This window comes from Geotrypetes seraphini, chromosome 19 (genome assembly GCF_902459505.1).
Source record: "Geotrypetes seraphini chromosome 19, aGeoSer1.1, whole genome shotgun sequence".
Classification (NCBI taxonomy): Eukaryota; Metazoa; Chordata; class Amphibia; order Gymnophiona; family Dermophiidae; genus Geotrypetes; species Geotrypetes seraphini.
The window spans coordinates 16,016,860-16,036,149 of NC_047102.1; the positions used below are offsets into that span (position 1 = coordinate 16,016,860).

Below are 19,290 nucleotides of genomic sequence, written 5' to 3' on the forward strand. Positions count from 1 at the left end.
CTATGGAGATTCAAGATATATTGGCAAATAGTCTACATTTCTTTAAATTAAGCTGTGAATTGTTAGAATTTATGGGGAAACCCCCTCCCCCAATTCATGGCTTGTTCCGATTCAGCCTGCATATCGAGAATTACACCTCCCTCAACTCCAGTTTGGATCAGATTCAGGTTTAATTCAGACTGGCAAAACCAGACTTATTTAATACTGCTGAAAGTGTCACCTTTATGGGAACTGACAATATGCCATTTCTTCTTACCCGCACCGGGGAGCCAGAGCGCGATTTAGGTCTGTGATCATTCGTGTACAGATTAATAAGTACTTCGGCGACAGTGCCAATACTATTAGCCACCTTCCCCACAGTCATCTCACCAGCAGAGAAGACAGGCGAAGAACAGAGGGAGAAGAAACTTCATTAGCTGAGAAAGAGATGCTCACAGGAGAAACAGACATGAAAAAACTATAGATCTAAGTAGCAATAAACTAGGTAGGCATAGAAACTGTACACAAGACTGCAATAAACACAAGCTCATGCATTATCAGGCAACTCTAGGGTCAAGTAATTGGAGGGCATCATTACTTTTTAGCACAGAATTATTATTAGTATTTTTTTTTTTTTTGTAAATCATTTTTATTAGTAAAGGTTCAACAAAATAACAGGAATAACACAAATACCAAAAACTCAAATACAACCTCCAGCTTGATCTCCTTGCACTTGCTTCCAATAGACAACAAATGTGATTGTTAAGCTCAAACGGGGATAACATTTAAAGCAATTCAAGATCTTGCTCCTGTTGTCTTGCATTATCTGCCACATGCCATCTTGCTCACTGTGCTCCTATTTCTCTTTATATGCACTATCCAGAGGGAGTGTGAGACAAGTTCCTGGAGGAAAGGTCCATAGTCTGCTATTGAGACATATATGGGGGATCGGTAGCATGGAACTTTGCCACTCTTTGGGATTCTGCATGAAACGTTGCTACTCTTTGGGATCCCAGAATCTTGCTATTATTTGGGATTCTGCATGAAACGTTGCTACTCTTTGGGATCCCAGAATCTTGCTATTATTTGGGATTCTGCATGAAACGTTGCTACTCTTTGGGATCCCAGAATCTTGCTATTATTTAGGATTCTGCATGAAACGTTGCTACTCTTTGGGATCCCAGAATCTTGCTATTATTTGGGATTCTGCATGAAACGTTGCTACTCTTTGGGATCCCAGAATCTTGCTATTATTTGGGATTCTGCATGAAACGTTGCTACTCTTTGGGATCCCAGAATCTTGCTATTATTTGGGATTCTGCATGAAACGTTGCTACTCTTTGGGATCCCAGAATCTTGCTATTATTTGGGATTCTGCATGAAACGTTGCTACTCTTTGGGATCCCAGAATTTTGCTATTATTTGGGATTCTGCATGAAACGTTGCTACTCTTTGGGATCCCAGAATTTTGCTATTATTTGGGATTCTGCATGAAACGTTGCTACTCTTTGGGATCCCAGAATCTTGCTATTATTTGGGATTCTGCATGAAACGTTGCTACTCTTTGGGATCCCAGAATCTTGCTATTATTTGGGATTCTGCATGAAACGTTGCTACTCTTTGGGATCCCAGAATCTTGCTATTATTTGGGATTCTGCATGAAACGTTGCTACTCTTTGGGATCCCAGAATCTTGCTATTATTTGGGATTCTGCATGAAACGTTGCTACTCTTTGGGATCCCAGAATCTTGCTATTATTTGGGATTCTGCATGAAACGTTGCTACTCTTTGGGATCCCAGAATCTTGCTATTATTTGGGATTCTGCATGAAACGTTGCTACTCTTTGGGATCCCAGAATCTTGCTATTATTTGGGATTCTGCATGAAATGTTGCTACTCTTTGGGATGCCAGAATCTTGCTATTATTTGGGATTCTGCATGAAACGTTGCTACTCTTTGGGATCCCAGAATCTTGCTATTATTTGGGATTCTGCATGAAACGTTGCTACTCTTTGGGATGCCAGAATCTTGCTATTATTTGGGATTCTGCATGAAACGTTGCTACTCTTTGGGATGCCAGAATCTTGCTATTATTTGGGATTCTGCATGAAACGTTGCTACTCTTTGGGATCCCAGAATCTTGCTATTATTTGGGATTCTGCATGGAATGTTGCTACTATTTGGGTTTCTGCCAGGTACTGTGACCTGGATTGGCTACTGCTGGAAACAAGAGACTGGCCTAGATGGACTACTGGTCTGACTCAATAGAGCTGTTTTTATGTTCTTATTTTCTGTCAATGAACCGGTATTGTGGAATACCTTACTAACACGACTTGCTGGCTTTTCAAAGAATGAAAAAGGCCCAACTATTTAAGCAGGTTTACCCTTCTTGACCTGAAATAATTTTATTGACAGACTGTTACATAATACAATCAGTTCAGTCTTTATTTTCTGAGAAAGCTTTAAGAATAATCATATACCCTACTGTTTTGAGTAGCATCGATTACTGCGATTCTCTGCTTAAAGGTGTTCATTTGCTAGAAACCAGATGTCTTCAAATTCCTCAAAATACAATGATTAAGTTTATCAAGGGTGTAAAATATTGGGATCAGGCAACTCCTTTATTAAGAGATGACACTAGTTACTGGTTTCTCATAGAATAACAATTAAAATGTTGATTCTAGTACATGAAATCTATTATTCTGGGGTTCCATCCTCTCTTGCTCAATTTCTTATCCTGTACTCATCATCCAGAGTGTTGCAATCTACACAAGAATAATGAAATACACTGGTTTTAAGTTTAATAGGTAAGTAGGAAAACAAAAGGGGATAAAGAAAAGGACAAACAGTACAATTACGTTCCAGTTGACTGGATTACTATGAGTCAGTGTAAACCTATGCATTTCTTATTTGGTTTCCACTACAGCAGGAATTCATAAAAGGATGCACCTTGTTTTAGCAAGTAGCAGCACAGCGTAAGACAGAAGATTCATGGCCACGTGCCCTCTATTCTTATTATTCCAAATTATCACATGCCTTTCAAATTAAGCTCAAAGCAAGTTAGAGCAATAAAATCCATACAAAACTCAGGAATTGCTACCATCGCATTACAGCGTAACACCCAAAGAGTGCTTGATCTAATTTGTAAACACAATTTCTTTAAAAAAAATCAATTTACAGAGCATGGATTTAACTTGTACAGACAGGCTGGAATATGAACCTGGGGCAAAACCCAAGGCGCTCAGTCGTGAAGCAAAATTTGATAGGGAGCCCTAAACAGTGTGGCACATGCTAAGCTGTTGGGCTTCTGGACATTTCCAGTTCATCAACCTGAAGACACAATAAATCCCCGTGTTCCTCCTCCTGAACTCTGCTCTCTTGTAATTAACAGTAGCTGACATGTTTACAGGTGACAAATGAGCCTATTTGATACTATCAGCGGGGTGCTTCTACGATGGAGTGTATAGGGAGGTGTAGTTACAGATACTGGGGTCTTTTTACTAAGCTGCGGTAACCACTAACATGTGCTTACAAGAGCACTAATGCAAGACATGCTCAGGCACTCCGTGGTAGTTTTTGCATGCATGAGTTTGCTACTCACACGCTAAAAAATAATTTCTTAGCACCGGGGGGGTGTTTGCGAACAGACAGTGCGCACAGCTATGCTAATCAGTTATTGCAAGGGCACATGTGGTTAGCGTGTGAGCCCTTAGGCCAGAATTCTCTAAATGGCCCAGTTGTCAGCTGCCTTGAAAGTGCCGAAGTTAAAAAGATACAGTAGGGTGGTGGGGAAGAGGGCGGGAGAGGGGCGCCACTGCCCCTCTCACCCGTCTCCCTCGCTACGCCACTGTCTCTTAGCTGGCTTTGGCAGTTCAGCTTCACAGTCTAACCTTATCTTCCTACTGTCACATGTCCTGTCTCAGTTATACGACAGTGCAATGTCACCGTGACCCATATATAAACTTTTGCATTTATTCATGCAAATTGCACGTGTAAGGGGAGGACAATTTTCAAAAGCTATTTAACTGAGTCAACAGCAGTGACATACAAAGGAGATGAAACCTACAAAACTGACGCTACAACTCGCTATTTCAAATTTGCTCCAATTAAAAATAAACATACCTAGTGGACCAATAAAAGTTTGAAATAGTGAGATATAGTGCGGTTCATCAAGGCCTCAACCGTCAGCAAATTTCTTTAATATTTTTTCTTCTTTCACTATATTTCCTCATATTAAGCTGTAGCCTTCTGCTTATCTCACAAATAAATAAGAAAAATAAGAACCACCACATGATATAAGAGAAATTTCCTAGTGAGAAAAATATCAGGGATGTTTGGGATATCATTTGTATCCCCAAATGCAATTTACAAACCTGAGAGAAAATGTAGATAGTCACTCATTAACTAATCTATAAAAAAAAACAAAAAAAGAAACACTTGGCACATCTATAACTAATTATCCAATTATAACAGGCTTAGGGTAAATCACAGCACAGCCCATACAGGAAGGGCTGGTAACACAGGGTTTGGTTTAAGCTCATTTACGCAGTTCAATGTTCTCCCTGGAAATTTTTGACAGCTGGGTGCCCTTATGGAAACATTACCTCTGGGAGACAGTACCATAAGACTATCACTAGGAGTCCATGGCACCATTTTGGAGGAAGGCAAGAGCAAATGGGGATCACTCCTGCTCACCAGGCATGTCTTCTACGGTAGGGCTGGGGAGGGGACCTTTGGAAAAAGGGCTGCGGTTGAGACACTGTTTGGCCACTAGGTGTTACAATGCGCAGGAGGCCTCTGCCTATCACTTTGGATTTCATCTGTTGGCCCTTTCAACACACAGCCTGGGAGTCTCAAGCCACGACTCTGCAGCCTGGGAGTCTCAAGCCACGACTCTGCAGCCTGGGAGTCTCAAGCCACGACTCTGCAGCCTGGGGGTCTCAAGCCACGACTCTGCAGCCTGGGGGTCTCAAGCCACGATTCTGCAGCCTGGGGGTCTCAAGCCACGACTCTGCAGCCTGGGAGTCTCAAGCCACGACTCTGCAGCCTGGGAGTCTCAAGCCACGACTCTGCAGCCTGGGAGTCTCAAGCCATGACTCTGCAGGGGAACGACACAGCTTGCAATGTGCACCCATTGCGCATTGCCAACCACTGTATATTATATAGCAATGAGCTTTATATGGATTTGATTTACATGACCATGTAACGCAGGGTGACCAAAGTATTTCTACATTAACACTTAGATCCAGCATTCTTTAAGCAGTTCATAAATCTGATTCTAAGCTCGGTCTCCCTATAACTTCACAGATTTTTCCTGTTTGGTCTGTCCATTGATCTTTAACACCATGCAAGAGCTTGACAAACATGAGAGCTCATTCCTAACACAATACCTTTCCATACTGGCCAGTAGGGGGAGCAGAATCGATGAGCGAGGCAGATGAAGAAGTAGCTGAATCATGAGGTGGAGAAGGAAGAGGAATAGGAGGAGTTTTAAGATGAAAATGAGATAGCCCTGGGGAAGGCAGCCTATTCTGTGTAGAGCAGAAGGTAGAGTAGATGTTAGTTCAAGGAGACGGGCACAGTAGCACATTAAGGTGAATTTACTGCAAGATCCGGCATGTTAATAAGTATATTTTTGAAACTGTTTCACGGTAGTCCCATTACGATGTTTCAATTTTCCCCGCTTCTGTCAAAACTTCACTGGCTTCCAGTGATTTCTAGGGTTCACTTTAAATGTGCCTGCCTAACATTCAAGATCCTACATGGCATTCTTCCTCCCTCTAATTCCACTATCTTGGAATTCTTCGAGACCTGACCTTGCCAGATCCACCCAAAAACTTAAACTATCTTTCCCCTCGTTACAAGGAAAATTAGGGAAAATCTCTTTTCTTCAAAAATCACTGAGCTTTGGAACGACCTTCCTGCCCTGCTACAGAATCTTGGCTCCTTCCAATTATTCCGAAAGCATCTGAAAACCTGGCTTTTCTCAAAAATGTAAAGCTCACCACCCCCCTTTATAACCACTAATTCTTATTATGTTCTTCCCTCATTTATTAAAGTACCTGTAAACTGTGCCGAGCTCTATCTTTATGGAGAGGATGCGGTATATAAACTTAAGGTTTAGTTTACTTTACCTCATTCATTGTATTTGGTCTTTTTTACTACTGTTATGCTGTTAACAAAATTGTAAGTTTTATCCTGAATTGTACTCGCTGTACACCGCCTTGGATGAATCTGTTTGTAAAGGCGACTAAAAAGTCCCAATAATAAACAATCGAAGCTGCTACAAAGATGCAACAAACTAAGATGACTCTTGGTAATCAAAATATCAATGTCATAAACACATCTCTTAAAAAATGCCTCTTTTAATTTGCATGCCATCATGCAATTGATGTTATGCTATTTAATTGGACAAGAGTCTCCACAGAAGTACAGATGGGAACCACCGTGAACATTCTGAAATCATTTGTCGTTACTTTGGAACATTCAATAAGTCTACTGTCCTGCTTAGCTATCTTTCATCCCTCTCATTGATCGTTACCACTGTTTTTATGCTATTTCATTGCAGAGAAACAGAATGCAAGGGGGAAAAAAAGGGTTCAGGTGGCATCTTTTAAATCGGCATAAAAAATATAAAGAAGGAAAGAGTAGAACTCTAAACTAGAAAACTCTTTTCTGATGTTCAGGGGGGTAAATTCAGGATCAATAACCAACCCAAATCAGTGGAGAAAAAGACCTCATTAAAGCCAGCATTAGCTAAGATCTTACTGCCAAAGCAAGTGCTATCAGGCAACACAGTGGTCCTATAACGGTCATAGGTCTGAAAAAAAAACTCCACCAACTAAATTTATCCAGGAAAGATCCAATCCTCCCTGAGTATCAGGAAATGCAGAGAAATAAGCTCAATTCAATTTCAAAGGGATAAGCCAAACACAGCCACAAAAACCACAGCAGCACCAAGGAAATTAGACGGCCACTTATCTTGCACTGGTAAATCCAAAACTGTGTCCAGTTCAAATCCCTGTAGTGTAAAAGTCAATTCCCCTTTTAACTGGCACCACCTGAATACATTTTGCTCTAGTTTTCAGCCACGATATAGTCCATTTGTCGGATTGGTGTCAAATCAATGATGAGGGCAGGACCAACAGGTCCACATGGGAGAACCAAGATGATTGTGCCTGATATTAAACTTTTTTTTTTTGGGGGGGGGGGGGAGGAGACATACATGTTGGGTAAGGGTGAGCAATCCCTTAAATCTCTTCACCAATTTTATTGGTACCCACCTCTTTTAGGAAAGCAACCTCAACAATTTCAAATATTGCCTCAAAACCTCTCTCTTCAAAGATGCCTATGAGATCTATTCCTAGGATTAATTGTTTAAGAGACTCAGACATCAGATATTCCCCATTTCCCTCTTGTTTTTCCTATTTCCCTTTCTTTTATTTTTATGAAATGTATCCCACCCATTCCCTTTATCATGCTTTGTCTGTATTGACCGTGTAACCAGTCTTTTCTTTCCCTTTTAAAATTTTGTAAGACTGTAAACCAACTTGAAACTTTTTAGTTTTCTTTCAATTTTAGGCAGGGTATACTGTCTTTATGCTAGTTTTCTCCCCCCCACCCTGGTGCATTAGGTTAATCTGATCATTGGATATCAATTTAAAATATTTTCTTTGTGGTCCCACTCGGAATCTGTAGGGCTATAGTTGGTCAAGGTCATGAAGGCTTCTTTTGTTGGCTCTCACCGTACAAGACTATGTACAAATAACACGTTATACTGGTATAAGTGTTTGTGCCTAATATATAAGTACATCTAAAAGAAGATAAACATCTACTTTCCTTTAGAGATCAGCCCCCCCCTTCTAAGTGCCTATATATAGGTACACCCCCTCCCACCGTCTCCACAAGCAAACTGCAAGACGAATAGTCACCTGTTGGAAATCTGTCCCATCAAACATGGCAGCAAGGTGAGCCGCCTTGTCCTTAATGCTCTTTTTGTGGAATTCTCTGTTTGCTAAAGACTGAGCTCTCTTCTGCAGAAATAGGCAGGGAAAGGAGAAGGAAAGGCAAGAGAGAAAAGAAGGCGGAGTTAGGTATAGCACTGGAAAAACCACCATCCGCCCAGGAGAAAAACTGTTATAGCGGGGGGAGGGGTGGAAATAAACTAATTGCCTACACTAATGTGAAACCCGTGGGCTTAATCAATGACACAGAGTACTGTTCCCTCTAAGTTGAGCAGCAGTCCTCCACCTCTAGTCCTGTCAGTAGGTGGTGCTGTTTCACTATCCCATTATCAATAGTGAAAGACAGGCAAGCTTAGGGTTACCATATTTGGAAGCTTACAAACCTGAGTGCATGGCCCCGCCCTATTCTGCCCCCCATCCCCACCTTGTTCTGCCTTCAACCCCTGCCCCATTCATCTCCCCAGCCCCGTCCCCTCAAAGCCTTGACTTCTTCTCCAACGAGCTCTGGCTGCCTCGAGCATGCGTGTATGTGTGCGACGTCATCCGTGCATGCTCAGAGGCCCTCCAGATGCAGCTGGAGCTCATCGGGGCTTTCCAAAACCTGGACAAACTGCCAGGTTTTGGAAAGTCCGTCCGGTAACCCGGACAGTCCTCTAAAAAGAGGACATTCGGTAACCCTAGGCAAGCTTTGCAGGACTCCAAGGAATTTGCCTGTCCCTAGTACTGAAAACACAATTTTAAAGCCCCCCCCCCCCCGGCAGCAATGCAGTTGGAGGACTCCTGCTCAGTTTAGAGGTAACAGTGGCACAGACGCTGCATCTGCTTTAACAGCGCATGATTTTGCCAGTCTCCATTCCCCGTCTGCCAGGGCCTCCTCTTATTCAGTAGGTAAAAGTATGCATATCATCAATCATCACATACACTCTCGGACCTGATGAAAGGTCGGGAAATAATCAACGTTCCAACATCTGTGGTAAAATAGTATTTTACCTGCAGAAAGGACTCGATTATTGGCCTCTTTCTTTTCTAAGCTCATTAAAGTACAGTCATAGAAAAAGAAACGGGAAAGAATGAACAGGGAAGACAGTTATCAACAGACGGCAGCACAGAAGAGAAACAGCTCGTCACCTGATGAATCGTGTCCTCGAGGTGCTGGAGGCGTTTGAGAATGCCGCAAACCGCAAAGGCAGCTTGGCAAGCGGCGCCCAAAGTCTCTGCACTTCCTGAACGCTGCCTGTCTGCTTTCTCCCTAGTTCTTGGTCGCCTAGTTGCACATTCAGGCGCCGTCACCGACTGCTTGGTTTCCCTGATCAAAGGCTGGGTCATAGCTCTAGCCTGAAACTGTGAAAAATACTCCAGATGAAAATGAAATGTGCCTCTCATCACCATGCAGTAAAAAAAAAAAAAAACAACAACAACAAACACCCCCTAAGGAGATTGCATTCTCTAAAACGGATGCACCTGCCAGTTTCAGGGTGCACCCGTTTTTCTCTCCTGCCAAGATTAGGAATGTAACAAATGCAAATGAATGAAGGACAGAGTTTTAGAAACCCTGTAAGGAATTAAAAAAGCCATATCACTGTTTCTTGGTAGAGAATGACGCAGGGACAAAGTTTTTCCCCATCACTGCTGGGGGAGTGTGGGGGGGGGGTGTTTGTCGCCATCACCACAAGCTCCGTCCTCATCTGCACAAGCCTCGAACACTTTAAAATCATAAGTGTAAAATGTTTGAAGCTTGTGCAGAGGAGGACAGAGCTGGCAGGGACGGCGGGGGTGGGGATGGAATCGGACCCCCGTGGGGACGGGGACAAACTCTGTCCCCTTGGCATTGTACTATTTTACTTTGTTAGCTACAGAAAACATTTTCCGCTTCCACGTTGGAAATTGTTTCAATTAATAAGTAATTTAATTTCTTTTTTCATTTGAACTCATGATTTTCAGCAAGACATTGCAGTGCATTAATCAACCAAGGGGCTGATATTAAAAGGCACTTATCTGATTAGCAGGTGCTATTAATTGAATAAGTACTAACAGGAAGATCAGCACTGCTAATTGGATAGTGCCACTGAATATGTCCTCTGACCACCTTGGCAGTCTGTGGGTGGAGTCTCTGTGGAGCTGGCCAGAGATTATCCAGTTAGCAGACATATTTACACCGCTAAGACAGCAAAAGGTCCATCTGACGTTTATCTGCCAGCTATCTGGTTAGTTGTTTGAATATGGATAGCTCTTCTGGGTAGGAAATGAGGCCCAGATTCTCTATTGCAGTGGTCCCCAGTAGAGAATGACACGGTGACAAAATTCATCACCGTTCCCGTCCCCGCGGATAACCGCGGGAAACCATCTTCATGTCATTCTTTAAGGAGAGAGGGAAAATCAGAGTATAATTGGGCACAACCACTGACCCGCAAGCTTTGCTTTGAAGAATGCTGGTGTAGAAGGACCGAGGTTGAGTAGCAACATTCCAGAGCAGATATTGTGATGTCATAATGCCTCATTCCACCAGTGCCTAAGAGCCAATCACATCAGTGATGTCACAATGGCTTCATTATCCTTGGCTCACATAAGAATCAGAATATGAATGGCCACAACCACTGACCCGTAAGCTTTGCTTTGAAGAATGCTGGTGTAGAAGGACCGAGGTTGAAATAGACACTAGAAAATGACATGGGATTATTTCCCGCGGTTATCCGCGGGGACGGTGATGAATTTCGTCACCATGCCATTCTCTAGTCCCCAATCCCTGTCCTGGAGGACCACTAGCCAGTTGGGTTTTCAGGATAGCCCTAATGAATATGCACAAGAGCGATTTGCATATAATGGAGGCGACAGGCAGGCAAATCTGCCCCATACATATTCATTGAGTCTATCCTGAAAACCTGACTGGCTGGTGGTCCTCCAGGACAGGGTTGGGAACCACTGCTCTCTACAGGGTGTCAATATCGACGGCCACCTCAAAAGCATCCACCGATCGCATGTCCATTACACAATGGCGCCCGATGGAGAATCGAGCCGCCGCACAAGAGAGCTGCTGGAAATGTAGGCCAGGGCTTTCTGGGCCTACATTTCCGGCACCTGTCTTTGCTATCAATCGCGCCTACGTAGCAGATTTAGGCCGCCTGATGCCACGTCCGGTGTTAGCCATGCCCATAATGGCGTAAGGTGGGCTATAGCGCCTAAGTAGGTGCGATTCTGGTGCCGATTTTTCAGGCGCCAGTAGGCACCTTTAAACTGTTAAAAACGTTGTTTGAACAGCATTTTTAACTTGAGTTTGGGCACCTTAAAAAACAAAAACAAAAAAAAACCGGCACCAGTTAGGAGAATCCAGGCCCGACAGCCCAATTCTATAAATGTCACCTAAACCATAGGCACCTAGGAACACAGCGCTTAGCGCACGTCAATCTTAAGTTAGGCACCGTTTATAAAATCACACCTAAAGTGGACTTAGGCGCCTAAGCTAGGCCTAAATGCCGGCGCCCAAGCTAGGCACCTCCCGATGCCTAACTTAATTAACAGGTGCCTACATGCAAAACACACCCATGATCCACCCCGAACCCTGCCGACTTTCTGGTAGGCGCCCCCCCTCCCCCGATTCAGGTGCCTACCACCCAATTAGTTTTAATTTAAGCTAATTATGCAATGATAATGCAATTATCGGTGCTGATTAAGCTTTTTAAATAATTAAGTTAGGCGTCCAGATCCGCTAGGCACGATGATCTAGGTACCTAACTTTAGGCGTCATTTTAAGCATCGAGGCCCGAAAGTGTATCTTCAACACTAGACCGTATCGTGTTGAATATCTGATTTCAGTTTAACTGCCAACGGCTAGCATTTCGCTTAAAGACGGTCTGCTGTCTAATGGAATTCTTTTTCCGCTGTTACACTTCTCCCTCAGCATTCGTGGTTTCGATTATTCGCGGGTTTTTAGCTTGCTGGCTCCTCCCCCCCAAAAAAAATTACTTCAGTTTGAATAGAGAAATCGCCGATTCCAAGCGTTTACAGAGAAAATTTCCGATTGCCGGCACTTTCTTCACCGTGTTTTGCCTCTTCCTTCAGGAACAGGCCAGGTCTCCCGCCATGTTATTGGCGGATTCACCATATTCACAATGGTTTTTTTAATAGAAAACAGCAAATAAATGTTGGCACTGTCATCTAGAACAGTGTTTTTCAATCGCTGTTCCGCGGCACACTAGTGTGCCGCGAGATGTTGCCTGGTGTGCCGCAGGGCCCGGAGCTGACAGGGGGCCCGAGGCAGGGGCGCCAGTAGCTCGCCAAGGCAAAGTGAGTCGATCACCCAGGACTCACTTTGTCTTGGCGATCTAATCTATCGAGCCGATAAGTCTTTTTCTCCCCGACGTCAATTCTGCAGTCGGAGAGGAAGTTCGGGCCAGCCAATCGCTGCCTGGCTGGGCGGAACTTCCTCTCCGATTGCAGAATTGACATCACGGAGAGCATGCGTCGGCGTCGGCTTTGGGGCCTGTTATCCATTGGTGGGTCCTGTTCCCCGATGGCAGCGGCAGTGGCAGTGGCTTGGGGAACGGCAGGGAGAAAGAAAGAAAGGGGGCAGGCAGGGAAACAGAAGGAAAGAAGAGAAACAGAAAAAAAGAAAGAAAGGTCAGGGAGAGAGGAACAAAAAGTTGGGGGAGGGAATGAGGTGTGGAGGAGAGAAAGCATACAGGCTGATAGAAGGGAAGAAAGATTGGATGCACAGTCAGAAGAAGAAAGTGCAACCAGAAATCACCAGACAAGGTAGGAAAAATGATTTTATTTTAAATTTAGCAAAGTGGAGGCAGTTTTCAAAGGAATTTGCCCAAATAACTTAATAGTTAACTGGGTAAATTCCCAGAGATGAAAACTTCCCTTCACTTACTATGCACAGTTCTGAATTTATATCTGCTGTCTATATTTTACAATATGGTCACCTTTTACTAAACCGCAATAGTGGTTTTTAGCGCAGGGAGCCTATGAGCGTCAAGAGCAGCGCTGGACATTCAGCGCAGTTCCCTGCGCTAAAAACTGCTATTGTGGTTTAATAAAAAGGATGGAGGGTATATTTGTCTATTTTTGTATGCTATAAAAACCAAATACAGAGAGAGACTGAGAGCTGTTGACGAAGAGCTACGTGTGTGTCTTTCTTCGATTCCAGCCAGAATATCAGCTTTGTGTTCAGCCAAACAGGCCCAGGTTTCGCACTGAATAAAGTATTTTATAATTTTTATAATTTTTATTTCGTAATAAAGTAATTATAAAATACTTTCTTTGTGTTTATTTGATTCCTATTCAAGAGAATTACTTTATATATAGTCAATATAGGCAGAGAGTTAAATTTTTTAACATTTTCTAATGGTGGTGTGCCTCGTGATTTTTTTCATGAAACAAGTGTGCCTTTGCCCAAAAAAGGTTGAAAAATACTGATCTAGAAGCAGGAACTTTAGATCATTTATTATTCTACTGCCCATTTATTATGAATTTCTGGAAATTAATTTGGGACCAAATTGTTTTTTAAGATAATCCAGTGGCATTATCTTATGATACTGTGATATTTGGTATGGTAATGAGAGCAAAAAGTCAGATTTCTACAAACAATAATAAATTATTACTTATAATGACTGGTGTTGCCATTCAACTAATTACGTAAAGATTGGAGTAGATTAAATTATAATTTTGGGTGGAATTCTTTATGTCATATTTATAAAATGGAGAGATTTATTGCAATACAGCGGGGATGTTTCAGGAAATTTCAGGATGTGTGGGAGCCATTAACAAAGTATTGTACTGATTAGATGACATTGTTTCCCTTAAATTTACAAGTTCAATAGTAAGGGGGGGAGGGGGGATATTTTACTTTTACATACTCTATAAGATAATGGATTATATGGTTGGATGGGGTGGGAAGGGGGGGATAAGAGTTTTTGTTTTGTACCAATGATAATTATTAAGTGATGTATTTATTATTATTTTGTTTGAACATATTTAACACTTATTGTAAGTTTGAAAATGAATAAAGAATTATTATATAATAGAAAACAGCAAATAACATATGAAAAAGTTATTCGCGTTTTTTTCTGTATTTGCGGTTCTGTTAATCCCCTGTCGCAGCGAACGTGGAGGGAGAAGTGTATTGTATTGTAACCACTTAGATCCGTTTGCCAGTTAGAGCAGACTATTACATTTTCAATAAACATAAAGGCTTCCACTACTGCAACAACTTTTTAAATCTGAGAACGGTTGGATTTGCCGAGACAAAAAGCACGCCAAGGTTTTAAATGAACGTATCGGGCGCTGATCAGTAAAAGAAGCTTCGTTTAAATTTGTTGGCATCGACAACACAAAATCGATTGCTTAAGTTGCGGTGCATTCAAAAGCTGTGTGTTTAAAACCGGGGTGGAGCCTAAAACTATACAGGCCACGGAGATAAACAGAAAAGTTATCTGGAGGCCTAACTTAGCCTTACTTTATATGGATCATTTATTTCTGCAAACACACTTAATACAGTTTGGCTCGAAATTTGCTGGATTAACTAAATATTGACCTCATAATTTTAACTTGATCCAAAACAAAAAAGGAAAGATGTCAACCATATAAAGTCCTACCTGCCTTTTCTGTTCTGGCGGAAGACTAGATGTTGAATCCTTAGGTTTAGCAAAGCAAGAGTTAGCAGAAGTGTCAGGAGGAGGCAGAGTGGATTTATCAACATCTTGAGGGACTACAGTCTAATATCAGCATATTTGTTGAAAAACCCAGTAGACCATATATAGAGAAGGACAAAGAAGGATGGAAGATACATCAAGTTAAGCAGAGAAAAACAATGATGAAAGGTTAAAGAGCTTTGAAAACAGCATGTCTTTAATCCAGACATAACCAGGGGCAGGAAAAGCAGGAGTATCTTGAAAAGGTCACCCTCCTGTGGCTCACTCAGCTCTCTACATCCAAAGTGCAATCAGAAAGCCAAGATATATATACGAGGGCTGAACGGAAAGCAACGAGACGGCCTCTGTTTTTCTTTCCATAAAGTAGATGTGGCCAACGCTGTGCTGGTTCCCGTGAAGCTTATGCACCGATGTTTCTGAACTTACCACTGGGACCGCCGTAGTCTTCATCGTTGGGTCACAGGGAGAGGAAGAACTCCGTACGTTTCGTCACGGCAGATGAGGAAGACGTGTCTTGTGAGAGTACGCCAGAGGTTGCGCGATTGAATTTTGTGCTAAACTTGGAAAGAGGGCAAACTTCATTCTCAACATTCCCAACCCTGGAAAAAAAACAAGCTACGCGGAGAGAAGTTCTCTTCAGATGATGAAGTGGAACACCCCCAACTCCCCCCCACGCTAACAGTGCTAAAAAGTGATGTCACAAATCAGTCTACCAAACAGTAACAAAAGACTTTAGCACATTAACAAATGAACGTCACTTGGACCTAATACTATCTCATCCACACACTATATTTTGGTTTCTCATATTTATTACAATTTTACTTATAGGACCTCTGAGGAATACACTGTTGTCAAAATACATCATGATAGGATTAATTTTAGTTTTTGGTGGGCAACTGTATGTGCAACATATAAATATGAAAAAATTATGGCAGAACGTTTAGGGATTAGTAAATCCTTTAATGGGATATGGGGTCCATTAACTAACTTTGTTACATTATAATTATAGTAGATTCCTTTGCACATCCAGGAGGGGTTGGAGGGTGTGGGGGGGTGGATTATTTGTTTTAATATTATTCATAGTATAATATATAAGATTACTGATTATAATTAGGATAAGAAGTGGATTAAAATTTGATGAATGTAATAATTTTGATGATAATAATGTATTTTCATATAGTTTTTTCTGATGTTTAAATTGTATACATTATAAAGTTTGAAATATCAATAAAGATTTATAAAAAAAAAAAAAAAAAACAGACTGTGTTGGGTCCATAGCGCCCAGAGGATTGGGTTCCTTAATGTTTTTATGTGGGTTACCAAGTTGAACCTTCAATAAAGTCTTTTGTTACTGTTTGGGTTTCTCTTCTGTGGAGTTACCAGGGTCATTTTTTGTTTCGCAAAACAGTCTCTACTGCACACATCTTTGACTTGTTTTTGAAACACTGCAAAAAAATGTATTGCATGTGAAGGACGCTACTCTGAAAAAAGAAAAATGTTTAGATCCTGTGGAATGATCCGATTCTGAATTGACCCCCCCCCCCATACAGTCTCGTTACTTTTCAATCAACCCTCGTATACAGAATCCTTTCCCGTAGAATAAGTTACTACACATTCAATGCAACATATGTAATATTTGATGTATTGTTATAGTTTTTTATGTAAGTTTGTAACCCGCCCTGGGTAAGGGCAAGATATCAATGAATAAACAAACTTGCAGGTAATCTAATACGAGGCACTCAGTAAATAATAATAATAATAATAACAGTTTATATATCGTAGTACCGTGAAGTTCTATGCGGTTTACAAAAGATTAAGCAAAGGTACAAATTGATTGACTTTAAGAGGGGTGGAAGAAAGAGATTAATAGGCATGTCTTCACGCAGCCATTCGCAAGAACAGAAGTTGGCTAGAGGGCCTGGAACCCCTCTGCTGCACATGTACCAATGTGCATTTCAAAGCAGCAAAGCCGTCTCTAAAATGGTAAAGAATAAATCTGCCAGTTCCATGCCGTTATTTCCCTTCTGTAGGAGTATATAATCAGTGCTTGCAAAAAAATAAAAATAAAAAAAAAGGCACCACAAGAGGCAATAAGGAGAGAAGATAATGTGGAATCCAATGCAAGAACTGAAGTTTCTGCAAACTTATTAAATACATAACTGAAGAACATTTAGCTTTATAGTAACATATAACAAATGTGGGTGTTGGGAGTGAGAGGTGGGGGCACATAACCAAAGCAGGACACCGTTACATCAGCTGCTTTATCAATAGGTTTTCAGAGAGCATCATTTCAGTACAACATAATTTCCAATGCAAAAATAAACTGCTTCCATACTTTCTACTGAATCTCTCTCTCTCTCTGGTTTTTCTCCACTTTTTTGTCTTTAGGTAATTTTCACTGTACTGTGGTTTGAGTGAAAACTGTGACCCAGCAATAGCATAATATAACAGCACGTTTGTTGCTTAAGTATTAGTTGCATATATTTATCTATTTTAAAATTTATATACCTTATATTACCTATACAGTTTCCATAGTAACAAGCATAACATATTAAACAAACATACATAATTCAGTTGTTAAAAAAACAACACTCTTAAAAATGGTTGATAAACATCAGAAATCTTCAAATCCAGTTTGAATATAAAATTTCAACTCAAAAAAGCCTTCACAAACAGTATAGATATGTAATATATATATATATATATATATATATATATATAATATATATTAGATGACTATATATAGGTATGTATACACACACACCTACATACACCCATATATAGTCATATATACAATTATATATAGTCACCTATATATACACACCTATATACATCTATATATAGTTATATACCTATATACACTTATATGTAGTCATCTAACATGCATGTAGTGAATTAAGAGCAGAATTAAGGGATTTCATTCAGTGTGCGTGATGTTAAAAATACAAACACTGCACGAACCTGATAAATTGATAATTTTGGAAAAACAGATTTTTTTTTCCTTCCACCTAAAAGAAATTAAAGCCCGGCTACAAAGGTTTTGACAAATATCTTAAAGAAATCATGCAAGGTCTGCAACATTATTTAAATGTAAAGACATCATATACTTTATTTGCATTTGGAGACTCAGGGGTCCTTCTATCAAGGCGGTAGGGGTTTAATGCGCAGAATACCGCGCGCTAAACCACCTGCCGCGCTAGTCGCTAACGCCTCCATTAATGAGGCATTAGTTTTTTGGCTTGCCGCGGGTTAGCGCGTGATGAAATGTCCGACGCGCTAACCCCCGTAGTGCGCCTTGATAAAAGGAGCCCCCAGTTTCACATCTAATGAGTGATTTGTATTAGGGCAGGAGGGCGATTGACCCAAGTTATAAGACTTGCCAAGTAACAGGAATGAGGACTGTATGTCTAACCTGCCTCCGTAGAGAAGTATTCGGTGCATTCTCCTCAAATTTTGCCAATAGCTGTGTTGCCATGGACTTGACTTTATTTTGATGTTGGCCTTCTTTGGCATCTCCATATTCACTCCCTGAGCTTGCACTCTGCCCCGAAAAACTGGAAAGCTGAAAAAAAAAAAGAAGTAAATAACAATAATTATATATATATATATATATATATATATATATACATATATATATATATATATATATATATATATATATAATTAAAATGCATTTCTGCAATCAACAAATCACATTGTTATCATAAGCAATTCACAAAGCAGAAGATATCAAGAATGTCAAGATGAAAAAACGAAGGGCATAAAGGTGCGCTAGCGGTTTGCGCTACAATGCTGTGCGCGCTAGCCGCTACCGCCTCCTTTTCAGCAGGCGGTAATTTTTCGGCCAGCACGCGCTAATCCGGTGCATGCGCTAAAAACACTAGCGCACCTTCGTAAAAGCAGCTCTAAGTCAGCATTGTCTACCTAGCTGTATGCCAAATGTCCTTCCAAAGAGAACTGCGCGTTGAGCAATCAGGAAGGAAAATAAAGCGCACACGTGAGAAAAAGAGGGTTTATAAAATGGGTCATGTCAGGTATAATTTTTCAGGATTTTACGACATGAACTTAAGACAATAAAAATCAGTTGTGCAACTCAAGCAATATAATTGAAATACTAACTGGATGCACTGGATTGTAATGAGTGCTGTTTATTGTACCAATTGTTGCACTCTATGTAAAGATTTAAAGAAATACTAACTGGAAACAAGGCACCTCAATGGCGGTACTGCACAATGATAGGTGGAAAGTCCTTGGTTTAACCTGCAAAGTCAGGTCTAATGTTCACAATGGTGTTTGGGGGCTCTGGATGTCATGAGCGCAAGAGGCGCCTATTCATTGCGGATATCCCTGCAAACGCCTACATGCAATAGTAGGGGTAGGCGTTCTGTGCACATACCTTTCAAGTAAACTGTATAAATGGTTGCACAATTTTATAAAAGCCTCTTCGTACATGTAAAACAGACTTTACCATGGTGACGGGTCAAAAGCGCGCGAGGACAAAGGCACGCCGACAACCGAGCGCGGACAACCAAGCGCAGGGCTTAATTGCGCTGAAGAAAACCCATATTTTAAAGAGCTCTGACGGGGGGGGGGAGCTCCCCCACTCTACTTAATAGGGATCGCGCTGCCTCATGCTGTCATGTTGGGGGGATGTTTTTCCCTAAAAAACAGGGAAAAAGGTTAAGTTTCCAGTATAA

The 19,290-nt window shown here is 41.2% G+C and overlaps 1 protein-coding gene across 11 annotated transcripts in view; it reads right to left on the minus strand.

Moving 5' to 3' along the window:
* MICAL2 (microtubule associated monooxygenase, calponin and LIM domain containing 2) overlaps positions 1-19,290 on the minus strand; it is a 256,381-nt gene that overhangs the window by 105,335 nt on the left and 131,756 nt on the right. For 6 of the 11 annotated variants that reach the window (XM_033928309.1, XM_033928311.1, XM_033928310.1 and 3 more), the window contains exons 16-21: positions 18,006-18,155; positions 14,537-14,656; positions 9,072-9,284; positions 7,911-8,012; positions 5,370-5,510; positions 257-364 (exon numbers count right to left, since the gene is read on the minus strand). In XM_033928309.1, coding sequence (XP_033784200.1) covers positions 257-364; positions 5,370-5,510; positions 7,911-8,012; positions 9,072-9,284; positions 14,537-14,656; positions 18,006-18,155 — 834 coding nt within the window. Of the gene's footprint in view, positions 1-256; positions 365-2,149; positions 4,389-5,369; positions 5,511-7,910; positions 8,013-9,071; positions 9,285-14,536; positions 14,657-18,005; positions 18,156-19,290 lie in introns of those variants that run through there. The other 5 variants (XM_033928319.1, XM_033928312.1, XM_033928313.1 and 2 more) reach the window with 5 other exon arrangements.